Raw genomic sequence first — 24119 nt, 5'->3', positions numbered from 1 at the left:
CCTTGCAGAATAAATAAGGTGCAAATGCAAACTACAGAACTAGTTGCCAGTTCTCCTGTAGTTTGTCTGAAAAAACACCATGAGGAACAGCAACTAAATTAGTAAACACCCACAAATAAGATATGGAAGTAATGACTGAGAAGACACTGGTGAATTCCAGAAAAGCAGACTCTTCCACAAGAGCCTGCTGGTCATTGGAATGAATGCTGTAGAGTGTGCAGTGTTCTCCAGGGCTGTGGCTACCTGTGCAAGCTGACCTATTAGCAGAGGAACTGCGGAAGCTGTTCTCTAGCATCTTTTTTCCAGCTTTTTGGGACGAAGCCCAATAAGGGGGCAGAGGAGCATTTGCTTCAGCAGGGGCATTAATTGGTATCCCTAGGTCTTGGCCCGCTTGTGTGAAGCCTGAAGTGATTTAAATGTTTACAAGAATCCTGTGCCTCAGTGTTCTGCTGAATGTGGCAAAAGGATGGATATGTGCTATCTGCAGTTGCTATGTGTACTGTCCTGTGCTGAGTGTATCATGTATTTTTGTTTGTTTGTTTTTTGAAAGTGTGAGAATGAAAGAAAGAATGTGAAGAAGCCGATAGAATTGAAACGACCACTTGAAGCATGTCTTGACCAGGAAAGGGAAAGAAATACTGAACTGCAGAAGGAATGTGACAGGTATGGTTCACTAGTACTTGAAAGAGAGCTCATGTAGGTTAGAAGTCAGGCTTTAAGGAACTTGCATGTAAAAGCAGGTGTGTTTAACTCTGAGCAAATTCAGATCTCACATCAGTTCTTGCAAGACAGTTCTGGTACATGAGCCTATGATTTTCTGTAGCTGCCATAAGAAGAGCAAATGTAGGCTGCCTTGCACTTCTGGGAGGGAAGTCTTTTTTTCCTCTGTTGAGGTGAAATTTGGACCCTCCAGGTGATCTATTGCATTGAAATGCTGGTTTTTCTTATTAACTTTTGGCCTGTTGAGCATGTTAAAAATGAAGCAAGCCATAGCTATGCTTTTCTTGTACAAGCGTGACAAATAGATACCTAGTTCCTTTGCTTATTTTCTTGACTGATTTGTTGTGCAGGTTCAAGAGCCTTTTGAAGAAAGCTGTGAAAAAACTAAAGATGCATGAAGCCAAAGAAAGAGACTCCCAGTTCAATTTCCAGGGAGAAATGAAGAACAGGTATTCTGAAATGGTGAATGAAGTTGAAAAATCAAGAACAAAGGCAAGTTCTTGTTGTTTCTTTTTGGTTTTTTTGGTGTTTTTTTTTTGTTGTTGTTTTTGTTGTTGTTTGTTTGTTTGTTGTTGTTGTTGTTTTGTTTGGGTCATGTTAATTTCTAGAGACTTGTAATATTCTTTTCAGTAGGTATGGAAAAGTTATATTTCTGGGAGAGAAAATTGGCTTCACAGTTGACCTTGGAAACTACTGAAACATCTCATATTTTGTACATATTCTTGCAACCAGACACTGGATTTGACCTAGAGAGAAAATACCTTCCTTTACCACTGCTGTGGAAGCTGCTTTTTGAAGCACTGTTTACAAAGCTTTCAAGAGCAATGGCAGGAGGAGTACTTGTTTCCTGTGCCCAGTTAACTGTACTGGAACATTCCCCCTGAAGCATGATAGGCATTCTTTCTGCTGTCTGGGTAGAGTGGTTTGATTTCCATCGAGCAGTAGAGCAGTGCACAAAAGAATGGCCCTAGTGCCTTTCAGCACACTCCCGTAAGTGAAATTCTGCTAGTTTGCTACTTGTTGATCTTTTACTTGCTGCAGAACTGAGGAAGGTTGTAAGTCAAGGAACCCTATTGGCAAGAACTTAAAAGTTGTTCTTCCCTTAAAAGATGATCTTGTCTTTCCTTTGACTCGGGTACTGAGTCAGCAGATGACAGTTACAGACTTGATGGTCTTCCCCTTCATAAATTTTCAGAGAATAATTTTACACCCCTCTAAGTTCATTTTATTACTGTCTGTAGGTTACTGAACTTTCTCATCAGCTGGATTTAGAGTGTAAAAAATGCGTCCAACTACAAGGACAAAACCATTATTTGCAAGAACTGCTGGCTCTAAACATGAAAAAACATGAAAAACTAGAGAAGACCAGATGCCAGCTGAAAGAAGAGGTGGCAAACCTGAGACAACATCTGGAGGCTGTCCACAATGTGCACATGATGACTTACAACCAAATCGAACGATACAAGAAAGAAGTGGAAGAGCGAGCTGCACAAGAAATAAATCAAAAACTTCAAGAAGTCAATTTGTTTTTGCAGGTAAGTGAATTTGTTGTGTATGTCTGTAGTTTTTATTATGTAACTTCTTTTTGCCATTTCTTGTTCGTACTTTGTTTTTTTGTGTTAGTGCCATACTTCTATATTTCCTGAAGGGAAGTGGAAGAATGGAAAATTGTTTGGCGAAAGTGCTTTTGTGTGTGTAATTTGCCTGCAGGTCCCCAAGCTAATAGCCGTCCCTTGACAGACTTCTGTTTTGCAGTTCTTAGAAGAAGCTATGGCCATCTGGTCATCTTGTTATTGCTGTTCATCACATGAATGCTATAACTTAGAGATGGCTTGGCCATACGTACAGGTTATGTTTTATCATTGTACAGGATAAAATGCTCAGGGAAGAAGTCACTGAAGTTACCGTGGGGCAGAAAGAGTGGGGATGGGATTCTCATAATTTCTTTGTAGAATCCTTTTTGTGTGCCCTGTCCTTCAGCCATAGCATTCTTTTAGTAGCTGCTCCCATAAGTAATATTGCTAAGAGCAGATCTGTCTGGATGAAAACAGTTATTTAACGTGTTGGTTCCAGGGTTTTGCCTTGATTGCTGATAGTAGTGAAAAGGTCCAGTTGACTCAGTTGAGTAAAACTGGGCCCTTTAAATTGGTTATGGGCAACCGTATAGGGAGATGCAGTTCACTTTTTCTTTGCAATGGTTGAAATTGTATTATCTGCTTCAGGTCCAGGCAGCCTCACAAGACAAGATAGAACAAATCAGAGAAAATCATCATGCCTCGCTGAGAGACCAGCTGAAGTGCAGAATAAAAGAGGTTGAATGTGAGTTGGACAAAATAAAAGATACCAAAGACAGTATTTTTCAAAACGAATCTATGCTTGCGGAAGTGGAAAAATACAAAGAGCTGCATCGTGAAGAAATGAAAATGAGAATAAGGCTAGCAAATAAGCTGGAAAGGTAAGTGCGTGCTTTTTTGGAGTGGTAACAAGACGTGAAGTAGCAGTAGCTTGCATGAAAAACCTTGTACTGTTTCCTCCTAAAATCCTTTTTCTGTGTCTTGTCAGCACTATGGATGTAAGCGTAACCCTCTAAAACCTTTCCCCTTTATTTTTGGAACCACCATCATTTCACTTCAGTGTTCTAGCAGTCACACCACTAGTTATGGCATCACTGGCCCATGTTTGAAGTTGATAGCATTTTAACACATGGCCTTTGGGCCCCTCTCATTTTGGACTTCTAATGCCTTCTCTTTTCAAAAGCTGAATAGTAGTCAAAGACCTGGAAGAAGTGACTCTGCAAAAATATTATCAAAGATAATTCTTTGTGTGTTTTTAAATATTTCAGAACAACCAAGAGACTTGCAGAAGCCAATTGTAAGCTCTTTGAGGAACGCCAAAGAAACAAATCTTTAATTGCGAGCAGCACTGTCAGTGGAGGTCCTACTGCAAGTCCAGGAAAATATTCAGCTGAACTGGGAAATCTCAGAAACAATTCCACACTAAACAGAAGCTCCAGCCAAGGGGAATGCTTCCTAGATGCTGCTGGGACTGCATTATTGGCAAGAAAAAAAGTTGAAGTGTACATGGATAAGGTAAGCATTGTGAAATACTCTTCAGTGATGAAGACTTTAGGTCATTAAGATTGTACAGAATTCCTAGAGTGCTCAGACAGCAAAAATACTGACATCTAAATGATGAACTATCTAACTGTATATACACATAACTATGTACTTATGTAAGGTTTTTGTATTGTTTTTTTTTTCTTTTTTTTCAACTAGAGAAAATTTAATAAGCAGCTGCTGTGGCATTGGAAGTTCCCAGCTAAGCTATTTATTAAACTTTACTGTATAGAATGTGCATAAGTGTATGACATACTTGAAATGGATAACTTTGACATCTTTGCTCAGCTCATCAGACATCTCTGGTCAAGCCACGTTGTTTTTTTCCTTACTGATCTTCATTTTTAGTTTCTTTTAGTACATTAATACTAACAAAGACATCCTTTAAAACTAGGATGATGTGAGTATGATTGCTTTGCCTCTTCCTATACAGTCTGCTGTGGGATGCATGCTGTGCCTAGTAAACATTTCTTTTTGTGCTTCCTGCTATGTATTATTACCTGAGAAAACAACAACCTACTCTTCAAGTCTTCACAGCTTTATAATATTTTGCAGCAATTTATACATGATTGCAACTTCTGCAATAGCTTTGAAGTACTTTGCCAGTTGTGCTGCTTAGTACTTGGCCTGTTCACCAGGCTACTTAAAAAGACAAGAGTTTACCTGACTCTGAGCCTTGTCTTTGCTGCAGTTATACCTCAGATTTTTCCAGTAATCTGTTTCCTTCTATTGGGAAAAAAAAAAACAACAAAAAAACCCACCTCTGTATTGCCATTAAATTCAAACTAAGTGCTGCCTTCTTGGATGGAGGAGATTACAAGTTCTCCTGACAGTAAAGTTCATAATAACTGGAAACTAAGGAACTTAAATTGGAGTTTGCCTCGTGTAGTCATCTTGCACTTTTGTTTTTATGTAAAGCTCTCAGTGCACATTTGGTGTTTTTCAAAGTAAGGGAGGTTATCTGAAGTAGAGTGTGAGCATCTCCTGGGATGAGGAAGCTCGTGTAGATTTTGGCTTTGATTTTGCAAAAGCTTTGATAAAGCTTCAAGGATAAGAAGCTGAAAATACTTTACGCCGCTGTTATTCAAAATGCTGGTATCAATTACTTTGTCCATGCAACTGTTTGAAAAAACAAATTGCACTGATTACAAACAAGAGAAAGAAATGCAGCTCTGAAAAGTGGGTGCAGGAAATAATAGTGACTTCTGCTAGCTGCAACCAGCGTGAGTGCATGGATTCATGAAACCAGTTTTCCTACTGGTAGCATAAGAAAGGGAACACCTACTTCCCATTCCGTCTCTCAGTTTCTGTTTCCTTTCTGATTTTATTTCCTGTCTGCACTCCTGATTTTTAGCAGTCTTATAAATTTCCACTCTTTTGACTTCTGCCTGTTCCTCTTGTTCTTTTACTTGGCACCACCGAGAAATTTCTTGCTCTGTCTTCTTTATGCTGCATCCCACAGTCAGATAATTACACCTGTAGGTGAGACCACAAGCCTTCTGTTCTCCAGGCTTAACAGTCCTGATGCTCTCAGCCTCTCCGCGTAAGCCACATGCTCCAAGCACTTAACTGTATTTGCTAATGACATGAGTCTGGAAGCTATATGCTGTCTGTTTTGACAATTACTTCTATGCGTTAAAGACCTGATGGAAAATAACACAGGAGTCGCAAATATCTTCAAATGTAAATGATCGCATACGGTGTTTGGACTGTGGCCCTTTAAAAGGTCTAATTTCTCCTTATGAAAACTTTGCATTCAGAATAAATGACAGTAAATAAACATCTCCTGGGAGAGCGAGGGGCAAATGCTCCTTTCTAGCGATCCAAGCTGGTTTCTGTTACTTAATAAAATGTGCAGTGTTATTTATAATGCATGTGTTATTTATAATTCTAGGTACAGAAGGAATTGGAGGAAGAAATCAATAAGGAACTTCAGCAAGGTAATATGCTACTCTGATATCAGTGTTTTTAAGGAAGGTGATGACTGTTCGTAACTTCTATGTAATTATTTTCAAAAGTTGTCAAGATTTGTGCTGTTTGAAGCACAGTGTGGGGCTGTTTTTAACTCTAACTTAGAGAGTTTTAATGGAAAACTTCCTGCTAACCAATATACTCTTCAGAATGTTCTGCAGCTACTTTTGAGAAGAAGCATGGAGAGCAAACCATCTCCCCCGCACAGATACACTTGGCTTAAGTTCAAGTCACCTTTCATCCTCAGGCACAAACATCAAATGTAAAAAAAAAAAAAAAAAAAGCCCAGAAATAAGATTTTTATGGACTTCTGTCACTACTTCGCTTTCTGCATACATTCATTGCATTCAGCACTTCAAATATACCATATACATTTTCTGGTGTTCTTAATTTTTGCTCGCTCTTTTTCATTGCTTTTTTTTGTACCTGACATGTTGTCATACTTGTCTTTGGATAAAGAAGAATCAGTGGAAAAGATAGCCTTTCTTTAGGTAAAAATCATTCAGCAATATATAGGCAAACACAGCATGAACTGATTGCTTTTAATATGCAGTGTAAAGCCTGTTCTATAATAAAAGGCCAGGTCTTCAGAGAAGAATTCATACTGTTTCACAATTAGCATTCTGCCAGAGTCACTGCTGCTGTTCCTAGAGTTATTTTGAAGCAGGGAGCCCTTGAGAATCCAGCTGTTGCTTCACAGCTCTTCCAATTTCCCTGAATAGACAGAAACCCATTGCCATGTGCTCATTTGCATATTCAAACATAATTACATGTGTAGTAGGAGCCGTAGTATTTGCTTGGTCTGGGGATCTTGTCTGGAAAAGGCTGATGGATGGAAGTACTGAAAATCCTTTTCTGCTTCCATCGAAGATGTGTTTCCATGAACGAAAGAGGGTTGAGCCAGGGAAAGTTAAGACATCCCTGGCAGTTAAAGTTAAGGCTAAAACTTTCATATATATATATGGGCATGTAATAACAGGATGCGGAGAAATGGCTGTAAACTTGAAAGTAGGTAGATTTAGACTAGATATTAGGAAGAAACTCTTTACTTCCTAATGTAAGGGTGGTGAGACTCTGGAACAGGTTGCTTAGAGATGTTGTGCATAGCCCCCATCTTGCAGGCATTCAGAGCCAGTCCGGATGGGGCTCTGAGGAACCTGGTCTAGAGGGAGCTGTCCCTGCCTATAGAAGGGAGATTGGAACTGGGTGATCTTAAAAGGTCCCTTCCAGCCCAAACCATTCTGTGTTTCTAAAACCTGGAATTTCTTTAACTAGCTTTAAAAATTGTATTGGCTGATCATTGAATGTGAAAAAATGTTTCTTCCTTTATGCCTTCCTTTTTGATTTGTGTTTTCCTTGGAAGTTTTTAAATATCCCTCTAGAGCATAGCCTGATCAGTTATCAGTAATGTTTTTACAGTGACTGATTTGACTCAATCTACTGTAAAAGTAACATCGTCAATCTTGTTTCTTTTCTTTCCAGCCACCGCTGAGCTTGAAACTGCTAGAGCTTCTCTAATGAAATCTACTTATGGATCTTCAAAAAATCTCAATGTTGACCAGGATCCCCTTTGCAGAGCGGTACAGGAGTACCGGGATGTTTTAAACCAAAATTACCTGATCTAAATATATTTTTATTTAAAATGTAAAGGGAAAAGTACTGGAGATCATTTGTTTACATAGGAGGTCTGTGACTTCCCATCCTGCAGCTTAGTGTGGAAACATCTTTACTGCGGTTTGAATATAAATTTTAAATATATTAAATAGGTTGACACTCTGCACTTACCTGTTGGTCACCGGGGGGTAGTCAGTTTATTTTGCACTCAGGATAAGAACCATATCTATTTTTAATTACTGTCAGACTGAGTAAGGTTGGCTCTTGAACTTGACGGAACTGTCAAAATGTTTTTGACACATTATTTTGCTCCATGTTTTTTGTTAAAGGTTTTACCAGAAGCATTCCTTTGGTTCTATTTAACCCTTCCACTGTTCGTGGTAGAGTCTCCAGTGTTATTTTAACGCATAGGAGATTTTGACTGGATTCCTGCCAGCTGTTTCCGTCCTGATGCTGTGAATATTTCTGCTGGTTAAGTGGAAGTTTTAGCAGTGATTAAGCTGGAGAAGAATGCACTTTACATTGCTGTCACTTTCACGCACCTAGGGTTTAAAAATACTGTGCTTGTGTAGCACTGCCAAGAAAGCTTTAATGTGACCTTTTTGATATTTCTGACTTGATATCCTTGTTGGATTTTGCATTAGAATTTGACCCATCTTAAGACATTCACAGTTGGTAGATGAACACATGATGAACCTGAAGCGGTTCATAGTGGGAAGAAGGAAAATTAATGTTTCAACCTTCTGTCTAATTGGTACTGCACCTTTTTATATGAATGTATTTTATGACACTAATATGCTATATTTAATTCCAGATATTTATGTTCCAACTTGGTATTTAATAAACTTTCATATCTGGTACATCTTTGTTTTATTCTGTTGGCCTTCTTGACTTGCTTTCCACCTCATTCCTTGCCTCTATGACTTGCTACAGTCCTCCTCTGCTCACTTCCATCTCTCCTTCTGGTGCCTTCAGTCTGCCCTGAGATCAGACAAGTGGCCAGCATGCATTTGTGTTCTTTTCCTCCTGGGTACTTGAAGCAGTGGGGCAAACAGCTACTATATGTCATAAGGTTTGTCATCATAGAAATTAAGGGGTATATGCTTGAAACAAGTGTGGAGGGTTGTGATTTTAATGGGTGTGCTGAACCACTTTCAGGTCTTCGGTGGTGATTCATTAACAGGAAGCCGAGGGTAAAGTCTCTGTTGTAAACCTGGCCATGCTTGGGAGGGGGATCTTTGGAGCCTTTTCTGCAGGTTGGCCATTCCTTTATGAGATAACTTCTGGTGGCCCTTTGTGCTCTCTCCAGCTGGTACAAGCCAGGAGCCAGGTGGAAGAATATCTCCAGCAGAATCCAGAAAGAAAAGCACTCATAGAGTACCTTGCGCTTCTCCATGTTGGTTAAAGCCAGTTCTCCCTCCTCATTTGTCAGAGGGAGTGCACTCTCCCAGGTCTGTCACTTCTGCCCAGTGCACCTGTAGGCTCCCTTCTGGTTAATTTTACATCCCTCGCCAAGTTCAGTTCCATCTGTGCCTCAGCCTTCCTGATCCCATGCATGTCCAGACGGCATCCCTGGCCCCTTCCCAGCTACCTGTCCCTGCTTCCACTGCATACAACAAGCATGCAGGGCAGGGCCAACCAAGGAGTCCTATTAAAACTAGTGCCACCAAAAACAGCTGACGAGCCTTGGTAATTGAGACTCCTTGCTGGGAGGCACTGAGGCCCCGAATTTGCCACCAAAAATAACCTCTCCAGAGCAGTTTGCTGTTATCTGGGGGCACATGTCACAGATGTTAAGAAGACTCTACTGCCTCTGATAAAATAGAAGGCTACTACCCACTCAAGGTCTCATTCAAGTAGGGTCCCAGGAGGCTGCAAAAAGGAAATTACAGAACATTAAAAGGGACTTTGAATCCCTTGGGAAGATGTTGAAGGGATCAGGAACACAAGTAGTCTTCTCTGTACTGCTGACTGGGGGCTGAGAAATGAAGGGGGAGAATGGGCCAGGTAAATTACTGGCTCAGGTAATGGTGTCAGATCAAGGTTTTGGTTACTGTGATCTTGGGCAGGCCTTTGAGAGACCAGGTATGTGGACATCAGACAGAATGTGACAGAGCAGGTGGGGCAAAAGCATGCTGGGGAGCAAGCTGGTTGGATTGATTACCAGCGCTTTAAACTAGATTCAGTGCAGGGAGTGGATAGTTCCTTGTAATAGAGAAGGGACAGGGAATGCTGTCATTTAAGGAAACTGCAGGGGAAATCCTCAATTTGTGAGGAGTCTTGTATTTCGATATCATATTTAGTAAAATAAGTTTTTCCTCCTTAGATTGCCGCTGTTTTTATCCCATTCCCCTTTTTCTCCCTCCTTTCTGGGCCCCGGGTGGGGCCCACGGGGTGCCTTCCCCTGTCACGGGCATAGGTAAATCTAAGTAACCCATGACAGATTTTTTAAAGACTAGTCAAATGCAGCAGTGGGTGTGGAGAAAGAACAAAGAAATCTGTAACGGTCTGTGATCAATTATTATAATTTCCATTGCCATCAGACTAGCAGCTGCGCCAAGCCCAGGACCGGACCGAGTTAGAGTTGGGCTGCCGGAGCAGTGAGGCGGAGCGTGTGCGGCCCCTTGGGGTTCGGTGCCTGCGGATATGATATTGAAATACAAGATAACACAATATAATATAATTGAGGCTAACAAATCGAACAAACAGAGAGAGAGAGAGTCCCCGAAAACAGAGAGGCCTACTGTGAACTCTATGCGACACGGCTGGAACGCTTCCCACTCTCCGAGAAGTCCGAGAGAAGGAGGAGGGCACTCCAGCCTGGGAACGAGATTATACAGCGTCCTGGTCCCGTGACTTATCATATCCCAGAGAACAACAGGGGTAACGTAGTCTTCTTCTGTGGACTGCACATTCAATAGAAGTATCCATACTTTACATGATGTTATGATGTGGAATACTGATAGCAAAATTACAAAATTACAAAACCATGACACACGGTGAACACCAACCCCGTGTGGCTGCAGTACTTGATGGAAACGACATTATTTGGGTGACCCTTGAGGGAAGCAATTTCCTGACCCGTCACCAAGTTCCACATCTTACAGCTCCGGTCTGTAGGAAGAAGAACGTGCCTGAGAGAGTTGGGCTAAGGAGTTCATCCGTGGCGTGGAGGCACCGACTCCTTCCCAAGCGCTGCCTCCCACCACCCACAGCTCCTCTCCAGGGCAATGGAGCCAGCCTGCTCCAGCACCTGGACATCAGAAGGCAGGGACAGGGGAGCAGCCCAGAAGGAGCCATCCCTGACATGCACCCCAATTCCCCACGCCAGCCTGGGGAGATCTATGAGAATAGCGCATAAAAAGCCAGCAGCCCCCACACCTGTTCTGTCCAATATATGCCTTTTTAGGCAGTGAAAAGCAGTTCATCGGTGGCATCCAGGCAGAGCACAGGCTTGGTGTGTCCTTCTGCCACAGAGACGCACTGCAGTGGGGCTGTCCGGGCATTCTTGGTGCCACCCACTGGATTAATGATGCCCCCTGCATGGGAAAGAAAGAAGGTGGGGTAGGTATGTGGAAAGGCACAGCACTGTAAGGTCCTACAGGCATGGGAAAGCACGAGCTGCCTCACCCCCAAGCATCTTCCACTTCCTGGTAGGGCAATGGGCCCCTCCATCTGAACTCAGGCATATCTGAGCAATCATCTTCATGGAAAACCTTGGCATCTCCCCACTAGCAGCCCCTGCCTAACGGCTCTGCCCAGGTGACACAGACTGTGAGACATGATGCTCACGGCCTCTGCTCTGAGCCAGGAAACTCAGCTCATTGGACCTCAGCTCAGTTGAGGACAAACTGCACTTTCTCCATCCTGAAGCTCTGCCAGGAACGCTTCATTAGACCAATTTCATGGCAGTTCCTTCAAGCTGCCAGCCAGCCTGTGGTTGGCAACATTTGGAAACGGAGCTGTACTCCTTTTAAAACCAACAGGATGACAGGGGGCAGCACTGGCATTTGCACCCAGCACCCTGTCCCCGATGCTGGCTCAGAGGATCCATCCTCACCAAACCTTCTTCCAAGGGATGCCCTGCAGGCACCTCATCCCTCCGGCCACAGCATCTGCCAATCACTTCCACATCAGAGTGTTCAGAACACTGAGGTCCAGCAGCCCCACTGCTGCAGTCCTGAGCTATGTGGACACAAGCAGCTCTTTCCTGCTGGCATTCCAAGCGCTGCCTGGGGCTCTGAGCTATGCTAAATCTTTTCCCATGAGTAGGCAAAACAAGGCAGGAGGCTGGAGAAGGGCAGGCCCAGGGCTGCATGAGGTCTGCATTAGTCAGGAGGGTGAAGGTAAGCTCATTAATTCGGGTTTTGAAGTCACCCGCGTGCGATCTCCTTCTCAATTAGCAGCTTTGCTCACACATTCAGCAGCTCTCCTCTGACCCCTAGTGTTGCTACTGGTCTCGAAGTGACACCGAGACCAAAGGGAAATCCCGGCTCCCCAGGGTGAGATGCGATCAGAGCAAACAGCTCAAGGCGACAAAGCACACACGCGCCTGGAGCCGTGTATCCAGTGGTTGCTGAGAGCAGAGCACCCATCAGCACCAGAGGTGCTCCTAAAGGGCAATGAGAAGGTTGTCCTTGCACTGGGACAAACTCAGGAGCACATTCACCCCGAGGCTGAGCTCTGCACAGCAGTGACTTGGCTTCTGGGGCAGAGAGCTCTGCTCACACAGGACCCAGCACTGCAGAGGTACTGCCAAGAGTGGGGAACGCCTGCACGTATTTCCCTGGAAGATGCTTGCAAGAAAAACACACTGACAGTGCCCAGTGTTGCTCACCCCAGCATTACAGTCCTGCTGGAGAGCCAGGGATGCGACAGGACATGCTGACAAGAAATGACACAGAGTGTGTGATGAGGACCTCAATCTGCTTATTATGTGGATGATGCGGAGAGGTCTGGCTGATGGAGCTTCTCACTGTGTGAGTCGGTCAGCATTAGAGAAAGCCAGCATGGAGTTCTGTGAGCTTTTGCAGGGGACGAAGAGGCGCAGAAGCTGCTACCCACCTTTGGTGCTCTTAGAAAGTTAACTGAGAGAATTGGAAGGGAGACCATCAGCTGACCAAATGGACACCAATAGGTCAGGTCCTGATCAGACCTGACGCAGGGCCATGGCTCCCAGACCCTATGCCACTCCTTGTCAAGGGCAGGAAACACGTCTGTGTCGGGACCCCAAGTGGGCCCTGCTGGCTGCCGGCACGTTGGGTTAAGCCGGCACCAAATGACGAGCCATCCTGTGCACCGTGAGGATCCGAACATCTCAGCACCAGTTTTGGTCAACAACTCCTTGGTTAATGTCTCCAGTGCAGCCAGTGATTTGACGTCAGCACTGGGCAGCGGCTGCTGGTAACGGCAAATGAGACAGCGTTGCTCCCAATGTGCCTGAAGGTCCGAACTGGGAATCCAGCCTTCATGCCGGACTGATAGTTCGTGAGCGGGGGAGACCTTGTTCCTGGATAATCCCCCAGTGGTGGACATTCAGAATGATTCTGCACAGCCAATATGTTTTTGTCTTCTTATTTGGTTATGGAGTGTGACATTATAATGCACACTGGACAGAACTGGATTGCCATGAAGATTCTGTACAATAGTGTTACATTGAACTTGGAGAAGTTGTAACTCCATTGTGTACTGTGCTGTTATCTTGAACTTGAATGCACCGTTCTCTACAAGTTGACTAAGTGTTGCCATACAGCATTTCACAATTTTTAGGCAGATTGCTGTTGTGTGCTTTCAGGTTTGTAGTCACTGCAGCTGCATCTCTTTGGTATGTTATTATGACAGTTTCATTGTTTTTCGCATATGTTTAATGATTGATTCATTTGCGGAATAGCCTTAAATGTGCAAATCACCTTTGGGGTAACAGGGAGTATGCAGGGGAACCTTTACAGGGGCTGCAGATAATAAAGAGGGGGGAGATGTTGGGTATTGGGCAGGTGGTGCCTGCGTGCACCAGCAGTGGAGTCATGGAGGTCATGGGTATCTGATAGGGGTGGTCACCTGTACCACTATATAGGGATTGTGGTGCGGCATTAAACTGGTACTTTCAGTGTTACACACTGTGTGTTCTGGTTAGCATTTGGGCTGCTGTGCTAACAGATGTGTCTGGGGTTATCTTGTTTTAAAATGGAAGGGCTTGTAAGGAGCAGAGGGATGTGAGGTATTTCTAGTCAGCTTCATGCTCCCGATTCCAGAACCCTTCCAATTGTGAGGAAACAGAAGTGCTGAGCTGTGTGCGTGTTCCATGGTGCAGAGTCCAGTGACAGTTGGTGCCCGGCGTCTGTGCAGGGCAGCACCGAGGTTGTTAGAAGCATAGGAATCTGCCAGAGAGGAATCTGATGTGAAGGTACTAAAGGTAAAAGGCAGCATTTCAATCAGTACTGGAGGAGGGTAGGAAACTTTGTCCTTAAGTGCTGTTTTTGTTCCCTTTGTCATGCAGTCAATCCAGCAACTAACTTGAGAACTCGACTTCTCCTCTCTTTAGTTTAGATTTGGGGAAATTCCCTGAAAAAAAAAAAAAAAAAAAAAAATTTCCTCGAAAATTCACTAGTGTCTGTGTGAGTAAAAGGTTCCAACCTTTATTGACTATCGGAAATGCTTAGCTCAGAAATGTGCAGCACTTTAATGAAAGAGTTCTGAATCACTTGAATTTGATCTTCTGTCTGGCCTGGTTGCAGGTTTTACTGCATTTGGTGCCTTAAAAAATACAACAACAAAACAAATCTAAAATATCAAAATATTTGATTTTTACATCAGAAAAGAAAAAAAAAAATGAACCAACCCAAACCCTTGTTGTGGCTGAGCAGATCGTGCTGCAGCTCCATGCAGTGCTGAGTTACAGTATACAGGCACATGTGTGTGGATTTGTGTATTGATACGCACTGGCATGCTTTTGCTGTACAGGTAATAAAGACGGAGGATGGTTTTTGTGGATTCTTCAAAGGTGAAGAATCCTTGAAGACCAGAAATTCCAACTTACAGAATTTGACATAGGCAAAGTGAGGAGGAAAATTCTTCCTAACCTGTTATAATTAATTAATTCACGGATTCAGTGTTGGTTCGGCCTATAGGAGAAGTGAACTGCAAAGCTTTGAAGATCACTGTATTTGCTGAGGTTGTCCAGGTGGTTGAGCTTGAAGACCTGCAGCGGTCAGACAAATGTGTTGGGGTTACTCACTGCTGTCACTCGTGGTGTTGAAGGAGGGGCTCCATTGGAGGGCTTGCAGCCGTGCAGCCCAGGGACTCCGTGCTGAGTCAGGGTGATGTTACTAGAGTTTGACCAGTGTTGAGGAGGGCAATGTTTTGAAACAACTGCTCCTGAGAGACTGATTGAATGAAGAGAACAAAGCTGGGAAGACGGGTGGGCATTCCTCATTCTTTTCTGCTTGTCGGTGTTTTGCTTAGGGTTCCTTTTCAAAAGAAGATTTCACTGATCAAGACTGTAGAAGACTTTCAGTCCAAGGAAGCACGAGCCAGCTCTTTGAGAAGCACAGGAAGAGCTGCACAGAGATCCCCGAGACCAGAACTGCTTCTGTGCGCTCGTCCAGCATGTCGATTAAAGGAAATGATTGCTATTTCTACTTCTATTCCACTTGTAAAAAGGTCTGCTTGGGTTTTTTCCTTCATTTTTTCTTTCTTTCAGTTCTGAAGTTAAGAGGAATGGGTAGAATAAGTAGAAGTATTACTGGTCTTCAGCAAACTTCATAACTAATTGCATTGTACAATAGAGCAACTCGCTAAAAATGAGCTCAAAGCATGGCCAGTTCTCAGGCTGTACTATTTCATTTTCCTCTCTTGGTTTCCATTGGGTTACAGGGAGACAACTGTCCCTTCAGGCACTGTGAAGCCGCTTTGGGCAATGAAACCATCTGCACGCTGTGGAAGGAGGGCCGCTGCTTCAGGAATGTCTGCAGGTTCAGGCACATGGAGATCACTGTGAGTGTTGGCTCCTCAGAGTTTATCACCAAACCCACTTCTCATTTCTTTAGGTGGGCTGAATGTGCTTTTGCAGATTAGGTTCATTTGCTTTGAAATGATGATGGTTCCTACGGTTAAGAATAGGGGAGGAAGCAGAGGGAAGAGAGCTCAATGGCATTGGTATATCATAGCAGAATATTCTTGTAGTTGATACCAACAGTGTTCTATCAACAGATACTAAAGAACCACATCAATCAGACAAGCATTCTGCAAGGTGTGTTAGTTTAACCCCTTCTAAACTGGTGTCCTCACCCACAGAATGCTAGGAAAGCTCAGTGAGCCTGGTGCTCCCAGCCTGCGCACTCTTCAGAGTGGTGTTTGAGTGCTGCTTTGTGGCAGTCTGCTCACTGGCACCATCTGGAGCTCAGTCTCCCTTTGCAGATCTTAGGTCCACGTTACCATCAGCTCTTCTTCCTTTCTGTCTTCAGAAAAAACGCAGCATGATTTCCTGCTACTGGGAGAACCAGCCAGGAGGCTGCCAGAAATCCAACTGTGCCTTCCATCACACCAAGGGACGTTACCTCAATGGGGTTTTCTTTCCACCAAGCCAAAGTGAGTTTGTCTTTTTTAGGTACGAAAGATTAACTCTATTACTCACAGGTGGGTATAGTGTCATGAAGAACGCCAAGTAACGTTCACTTGTGAGCTGATAGATAGGTTCAGAGCTGAACTTTGTGCGCTTCTGATACCTCAGTTTTATCTTGCATGCTCAGCTTCTCTCTGCTCCTGTGGCCTTTGCCTTGCAGGTTGTTCTCCTGCATTTAAGCTTTTTCTGGGTGTCAGGGAGATGAATGTTGTGTAGGGGGGGATTTCTTTGTTCACAGAGAAGCCATTTGGATGGGCAAGTGGAGACTCAGCATTTATCTGTGTGGGTTTTCAGCCTTGCCTGCCATCTTTGTGCAGTGGATAATCTGATTGAATTCCTACCGCATAACTGAAGAGACTGATTTTTTCTTTGCTTGTACAGACCAGCTTTCTAAGGAGGGAGAAGAAACAAAAACACCTGTCCAGCAACCAGCTGAAGAAAACCATCTTGGATTGCAGATAATTTCCACTACAAAATCTGATGCTGATACAAAACAAGGTATTCCAGGATTAATCAGAAGCACTTGCCAATTAACTCCAAAGCAATTCATTGTACAAACACAACAGAACATAGGGTTGCTGAATGGAATCAGCTATTTCCATGATCTTGTTCCTACCTTGTAACTTCATGTGCCTTTCAGATTAGGAAGGTAAACTCCTTTGTTTACATCATTAGAGCAAGACGAGGCCACAGCATGGAGTTTAAGTGCCTGTATGTGCATCTTTCCAACCAGTGGTGAAAGCCACATTTGCTGATAGAGGAATCTAATGTCATATGGATGGGATAAAGTAAGGGATAAAGCCTACTTTTAATATCCAGAAGGTTGAAAGGAGAGCAGCAGACAGACATCAGGTCCATGGTGCTCTTAGCTGTGGGGAGAGCTGACAGGGTTTGTTCTGCATGCTTCTGAGCAGGAGGCAGTTTGCAGAGCTGTGGTCCTCAGCGTGTGCCTCTGTCCCTCAGTCTCATTTACTGCTCTGTGTTCCCAGATGACAGTTTGAATGCTGGAATAAAAACACTTGGATCAGAAGGACCTTCAGGAGCTCCTGCTCATCGGCTCAAATCTCAGATTGTTCGTGTGCCTAAGAAGGAGAATGTGCGGACACTGGTCAGCACTGTGATGCTGCCTGCAAAGCAGGGTAATGATGAGTACCTTTGCTTCCATTTGGTGGCTCCTAAGTGGAATGGATAAATTACAATTGGGACTTACCCTGAGTGCATTACAGTTGCAATATTATTTTGTGTCAGGGCTGTCAAAGTGGTGTCTTTTGGTTGTATTTGTTTTGGGTGGGAAATGGGCTCACAAGACAGTAATTCTGTTGGTTTCTGTCAAATAAGCACTTTGTTTTTCTTTGTTTTAGGGGAGGTGCCTGTGAGTCAACCGAATACTGCTGATAAACCTGGAAAACGGAAATCCTCTGTAGGTAAGGGCTGCTTGTGAGCTGCTGTTTGGCTGCCTCCACGTAAATGGGAGGGCACTGCTGAAGCAGGAGGGAGGAAAGTGTGTCGTGGGTCTGTGATGACTCCAAGTGGCACACAAGTGTAGCAGCTGAAAGGTGAATTTGAGAACATACACTTGGAGAAACCAAAGTTTGTGGTTGACTTGTAAAAATCTTTCTCCAAAGGAATTATCTTAGGAATGTTGTTGTTTTCTCTCTGTAGCTGATGTCAGTGGCCTTCCGCTGAAGCGCAGCCTCGTAGAAAGGCTGGGGAAGAAGATCGAGGTTGACAGAGCACCAAGGAGAGGTAAATGGTCATCGGTGTTTGCTGCACAGATTCTCTAGGCTTTCTGCTTATTCTTTCTCAGGAGCGTTGTTGTTGGGAACACGTATATTCTGTAATATTATGACAAATCTGGAAACTTGAGCTCTCGTTGTAATTTCTTGTAATCCTTATGCTTCTCCTTTCTTGATGATGACAGAGAAGGGTGCCAAGCCAGCAGGGGAGATCTGGAAGAAGAGACGACTGGAAGAAGAGAAGCAAAAAGTAGAAGAGGTTCTTACTGAGAAGAGATCTAAGGATAAGCGCAAGAAGAAGAGAATTTTCCCTCCACCTGAGCCTGGTAACATGAAACTGGAAGAGCCACCGCGTAAAATCAAGCAATTGGAAGAAATGCATATTAAAAGCTTAGAAGAAATCAAGCAGGAGAAAGCCCTGCGGATGCAGCAGATCGCAAAGCCAGCAGGTAAGGAGGTGCTTCACTGTCTGCTCTGCTGAAGTGCTTCCCCTGTCAAGCAAATGGAGTTTGCTTAGAATTGCCTGGGCTGTTTCTTACCAAATGCAAAGGCAGGAAGTGCCAGGATGTCCATCCATGTGTTTTTCCATTGAATCCGTGGTGTCTGCCTGCTTCATTCTGGAGAATTCATTCGCTGTGAGGTTTTGTAATTCAGTTTCTCATGTACTTTCTTTCTGCCATGTTTTTGGTGTGGCATGTTCTGTGTGTTGACACCAAGGTTATCTTCATCTTTGGCGTGTTGCTTGTTTTAATATGTAAATGTGTTTGTAAAGCATGGATTGAGTTTTTAACATGGGGGCCAACCTCTGTCAGAAAGGTCAGGGGGGTGAGTTATTCACTGGGGAGGTGAGAGAGGCTTCGTGAAGAGACAGCATGTGAAGGAGGGAAGAGCTTGGATACTGTATGGACTGCGAGATGTCGCCTCTCTCGTGTTCTTTGTTAATGAATGTGAGGAAATAAGCACATGGAGGAAACACTGGCACTCAGGTTTCTTTCTATGCTTGCTGTTGACCAAGTGATTTTCTTTTTCCTTGTTTTAAAGCACCTGGAAGAGAAGAGGAAAAGACTGTGGAATGGAGCAGGGCTGCTCCCAAAGCTGTCTCTGCACCCGCAGAGGTGAGTCCCTTCTGTAGATGACACAGTGACACAATTTCTTCACATATTCTCGTGTCTCACTGCTCACCATGTGCCACCATCATGAGTGCATTCCTACCTTCCTGCCTTTGGTGAAGAGCTGCAGCCATGTTTCACAATCCTGATACTTTCAATGGCTTTCCCAGACAGCTTTGCACTCCTCAAACTCAGAATTGATCTGATTGTATCTGGCAGTGAGGCAGTAACCCTGCTGGCACCAGGTACAACTTGTGAGGTTAAGGTGGGAGCACTGGATACAAAAAGGTCACGATGGCTTCGTGTTCAATGAAATCAGACTGTGGGTGGATGTTGTGTAGGGGAACAGGAATGACTTTCTGTTGCTCAAATAGAATGTGGTGTGTAACAGCTCTAGCACTGTACTGATTTAAACAAGCACTGAAGAAGAGGAGCCTCCAGCTAAAAAAGCAGCTTTGGTAAGGAGGGGAAGAAGTGTCAGTGCTGTCCTGGTCAGGCTGATACTGAGATACAACTGCTGCAGAAAGTGTGGAGAACTGAAATGTTCTGCAGGTTTCCTTTCAAAGCAGTCGCTTTGTGCAGGATGCTGGATGAATGGCAGTGTGCGCACAATGCTCTGCAGCCCTGTGATTCCTTTGTGGTGTGAAGGAATTTGTCCATTAATGCTGCATTGTTAAAAAGACCTGAGGTGCTCTGCAGCCTTCACGTGGTTGTTAACATCCTTCAGGAGCCCCTTAGCCCCCGTGTTGGGTTCAGGATCAGCAGTGCTGAAGGAGAAGCACTGCAGAGGAAGGATCTCCTGAGCAAGCTTTGTCTTTCTTTGACTTTGTCTTCCTTTCTTTGACTTTGTCTTCCTTCTTCCCAGACTGCTGCTCCAGCCCTGCCGGAGGTCAGCCTGCTCACCAAGGCTGTAGAAGATGACACTGAAAAGTTCATCTCGGAAATCTCAGGAGGGGAAATGGAAGCAGAAATTGACTTGGACCTGGAGAAGGATGAGGATGATTTCCTTCGTGAACTTTCTGAGATGACTGACTGTTGAACTGCGTAGTAGTTATTATAGTATGTTTAAAAAAAAACAAAAAACACAAACAAACAAACAAAAAACCAAAAAAACAACAAAACAACAACAACAACAAAAAAACCTTTAATTTAATAAAAACCTTTTCTTTTTGGTTGGATACCCCAGGGTGATACTTTACTAAAGGAGGCTTCACAATAATGAGTCTTAAAGCACAGCTGAACTGGTAAAAGATTGGCAGACTGCATTCCATTGTCCTGAGTTTTCCTGCTGGTCAGAGTTGAGGCCCTGTGCATCCATTCCCTGATCCTGGTTGGCTCCTTTCAGCAGCAAGAGGACAAAGCAGTTCTGTGACAGCCCAGAAGGACGTCCATCTGTGTGCTGCAGTGCCTGGCAATTGATCTCCTGATTCAGTGACGCTCTGAAGGCTTCAACCTCAAGCTCCTTCCTTCCTCCTCCCTTGGCCATGCTCAGCGTTGGGTGCAGCTGGAAGCTTCTTCAGTGCTCCCATTTCTTGGGTAGTCCCTATGTCTAGCTTGGAGTTCTGCCAGCTCTTGAGTTTTGTTGGTGTATGCTTTTGTTTTTGACTTGAATCCTTTAAGGCAACTTAATGACAGTGTGGGGGTGGGAGGGAGCAGAATTATTCTGGTGTTTTGGACCAAATGTGCCACCAATGATGGGGGCTGCCCCCTGCCTTCCACTTATCAGCAGTGATGCAGCAGCAGTGTGAGAAGCGGGAGCTGCACGCCACTGCTGCGTTATTCCCCCCTTTCCCTTTTTCTGGACTTCCAGTGCTGTTTGCTGGCAGAGCGCGATGCTGTGCTGATGATTTCTGGAAGCCAACACGTGTGCGCTTCGCTTGTCTCAGTTCAGTGTGCAGCCATCCCAGCCCTGCTGTGGGCACAGTGCAGCCCTGGCCCTGCTGGAGGACGTCGTGGTGACTCTGAGCTTCAGCAGGGTATTGAGTGGTTTTCTGCTGCCTCTGGGTGGGACTGTGCCCATGTCATGTCTGCCATTGTTACTGTAAATATTTTATCCTTTCCTTTTGTATTTGCCTTCTATTTAAGATATTGTATGAATGCAGACAGGCTCCTCTGTTTATGCTGGCGGCTCTCAGCTGTGTTTTTAAATAAACCTGGCACAGGACAGCAGTGCTGTACGTCTGCCTGCAGCTCATGTAGGGAGCAGGAGGGGAGCCAGGAGTGCTGCTCCAACAACATCCTGGTGCTGCTGCCACCAGGGTTACTGCTGTGCTGCTGTTATGAGCTCCATGGAAGAGATGAGCTCCAGCACTGCCTCCTCTCACTTATTTGGTTCTGAAGCCTTCAGTTGCTATTGGCCGTGGCACATTCCATGCAGTGTGAATCTCTCTAACAGACATAACTGTATCAGTGGAATTGTGGGGGCTGGGAGGGAGGACACAGTGCTGCTGAGAGCAGGGCCAGGCAGCCCAGCATGCTCAGCACCACAGCCAGGTGAGGCTGGCAGTTCAGTTACAGTCTTTGCACTCCCTGTGCTATCTGCACCGCTTTGGCATGAAGACATGACTGCAAAGTTCATCCAGTATTGAGCTGAGCTGTGCTTCCCCCCCATAACCCACAGTGCTGCCACAGCCACATTCTGAGGGCAGACACCCAGCTTCCATAACCAACCATGCACTGAGGCTGAACTGCCCACACCCCACATCCCAACCTGCTCCTCTACAAAACATCTCCGCTTTATTCCATACAAATCCCAGAGCATCCCACTCTTCCCATCCTGCAGCGGGGAGCGGAGACAGCCACAGCTCCCCATGTCCCATCGCATCCCACTCCAGCTGCCCTGTGGTCCTCAGTGCTGCAGCAGCCGGCTGTAGGGTCCACCGCGGGTCCTCAGTTCGGTGGGTGTCCCCATCTCAGCCATGGTGTCATGCTCCAGCACCACAACATGGTCTGCCTTCTCCAGCATCCGGGGTTTCATAGTTTCATAGTTTCATAGTTTTGTGCGGGTTGGAAGTTGATGGCTGATGAGCAGCATTGACTGGTCCCCCCTGTTGGGCATTGGGTAGGTTTGTGGCGTGGCATTAAGCTGGTACATTCAGTGTTACACGCTGTGTGTGAGTCCCGTCTGTTCCCGTGTGCGGAGGCACGGTACTTTCACACAGCAGCCTTGATTTGTCGCCGGATCGGGAGGCGACAGCCTTCATGTTAGAAATGTGGACAAATGCTTCTGTTGTCTGAACCGTCTCTTGGCCCTCAGCACAATGGTGCGCTGCCTTTCCAACCCTTCACAGCACTGCTATGTGCCAAGTGCTGTGCTTTAAGTCTGTTGTACGATGAGTGGCAGCAGAGACTTTCCAAGTGAAATGCTTCATGCTGTAGATAAACAACAACAACAAATACAGCTGGGTTAATGTGGTCGTCTTCCTGTGACATATTAGTTGAAGCAAAAAAAATCCCCATCCCTTCTTGCTGGTGCTCTTTGCTGCAGAGGGTCCCCACAGATTCCATTCCAAGATCTCCCTAAGCCTCCCTGTTTCCTACAGCTGTAGGCACTGATCCTAAAACAGCTGGGCTCTGTTTCCAGCCTGTGGGACCACAGGAGTTCCTCACACCATCTTCTGCAAAGCCAGAGCTGCCCACAGTCCCCCACAGCCACTCTTCCCACTACATACGTCAGGGTGCGGATGCAGTGCGCTGAGTCCCGGATGTCCCACACTTTGATGTACAACGTGGACACGGTGAACACCAACCCCGTGTGGCTGCAGTACTTGATGGAAACGACATTATTTGGGTGACCCTTGAGGGAAGCAATTTCCTGACCCGTCACCAAGTTCCACATCTTACAGCTCTGGTCTGTAGGAAGAAGAACGTGCCTGAGAGAGTTGGGCTGGGGAGTTCATCCGTGGCGTGGAGGCACCGACTCCTTCCCAAGCGCTGCCTCCCACCACCCACAGCTCCTCTCCAGGGCAATGGAGCCAGCCTGCTCCAGCACCTGGACATCAGAAGGCAGGGACAGGGGAGCAGCCCAGAAGGAGCCATCCCTGCCATGCACCCCAATTCCCCATGCCAGCCTGGGGAGATCTATGAGAATAGCACATAAAAAGCCAACAGCCCCCACACCTGTTCTGTCCAACAAATACCTTTTTAGGCAGTGAAAAGCAGTTCATCGGTGGCATCCAGGCAGAGCACAGGCTTGGTGTGTCCTTCTGCCACAGAGACGCACTGCAGTGGGGCTGTCCGGGCATTCTTGGTGCCACCCACTGGATTAATGATGCCCCCTGCATGGGAAAGAAAGAAGGTGGGGTAGGTATGTGGAAAGGCACAGCACTGTAAGGTCCTACAGGCATGGGAAAGCACGAGCTGCCTCATCCCCAAGCATCTTCCACTTCCTGGTAGGGCAATGGGCCCCTCCATCTGAACTCGGGCATATCTGAGCAATCATCTTCATGGAAAACCTTGGCATCTCCCCACTAGCAGCCCCTGCCTAACGGCTCTGCCCAGGTGACACAGACTGTGAGACGTGATGCTCACGGCCTCTGCTCTGAGCCAGGAAACTCAGCTCATTGGAACCCAGCTCAGTTGAGGACAAACTGCAATTTCTCCATCCTGAAGCTCTGCCAGGAACGTTTCATTAGACCTATTTAATGGCAGTTCCTTCAAGCTGCCAGCCAGCCTGTGGTTGGCAACATTTGGAAACGGAGCTGTACTCCTTTTAAAACCAACAGGATGACAGAGGGAAGCACTGGCATTTGCACCCAGCACCCTGTGCCCGATGCTGGCTCAGAGGATCCATCCTCCCCAAACCTTCTTCCAAAGGACGCCCTGCAGGCACCTCATCCCTCCGGCCACAGCATCTGCCAATCACTTCCACATCAGAGTGTTCAGAACACTGAGGTCCAGCAGCCCCACTGCTGCAGTCCTGAGCTATGTGGACACCAGCAGCTCTTTCCTGCTGGCATTCCAAGCGCCGCCTGGGGCTCTGAGCTGTGCTAAATCTTTACCTATGAGTAGGCAAAACAAGGCAGGAGGCTGGAGAAGGGCAGGCCCAGGGCTGCAAGAGGTCTGCATTAGTCAGGAGGGTGAAGGTAAGCTCATTAATTCGGGTTTCGAAGTCACACGAGTGCGACCTCCTTCTCAATTAGTAGCTGTGCTCACACATTCAGCAGCTCTCCTCTGACCCCTAGTGTTGCTACTGGTCTCGAAGTGACACCGAGACCAAAGGGAAATCCCGGCT

The 24119-nt window shown here is 45.5% G+C and overlaps 1 protein-coding gene and 1 pseudogene across 1 annotated transcript in view; one reads left to right on the top strand and one right to left on the bottom strand.

Annotated features, from left to right (window-relative positions):
- The window catches only part of LOC146756592 (ankyrin repeat domain-containing protein 26-like), a 53105-nt gene extending 44824 nt beyond the window's left edge, over positions 1 to 8281 (top strand). Inside the window, exons 26-32 of the mRNA XM_085524237.1 lie at positions 551 to 663; positions 1071 to 1212; positions 1962 to 2255; positions 2943 to 3175; positions 3563 to 3809; positions 5731 to 5776; positions 7290 to 8281. Coding sequence (XP_085380363.1) covers positions 551 to 663; positions 1071 to 1212; positions 1962 to 2255; positions 2943 to 3175; positions 3563 to 3809; positions 5731 to 5776; positions 7290 to 7432 — 1218 coding nt within the window. The 3' untranslated portion in view covers positions 7433 to 8281. The remainder of the gene's footprint in view (positions 1 to 550; positions 664 to 1070; positions 1213 to 1961; positions 2256 to 2942; positions 3176 to 3562; positions 3810 to 5730; positions 5777 to 7289) is intronic.
- A 992-nt stretch (positions 8282 to 9273) lies between these two features.
- The window catches only part of LOC146756591 (class I histocompatibility antigen, F10 alpha chain-like), a 31515-nt pseudogene continuing 16669 nt past the window's right edge, over positions 9274 to 24119 (bottom strand).

Source organism: Coturnix japonica, chromosome 26 (assembly GCF_054131305.1).
Source record: "Coturnix japonica strain WE chromosome 26, WE-NBRP24, whole genome shotgun sequence".
NCBI lineage: Eukaryota > Metazoa > Chordata > Aves > Galliformes > Phasianidae > Coturnix > Coturnix japonica.
This window is presented reverse-complemented; position numbering and strand designations above follow the sequence as displayed.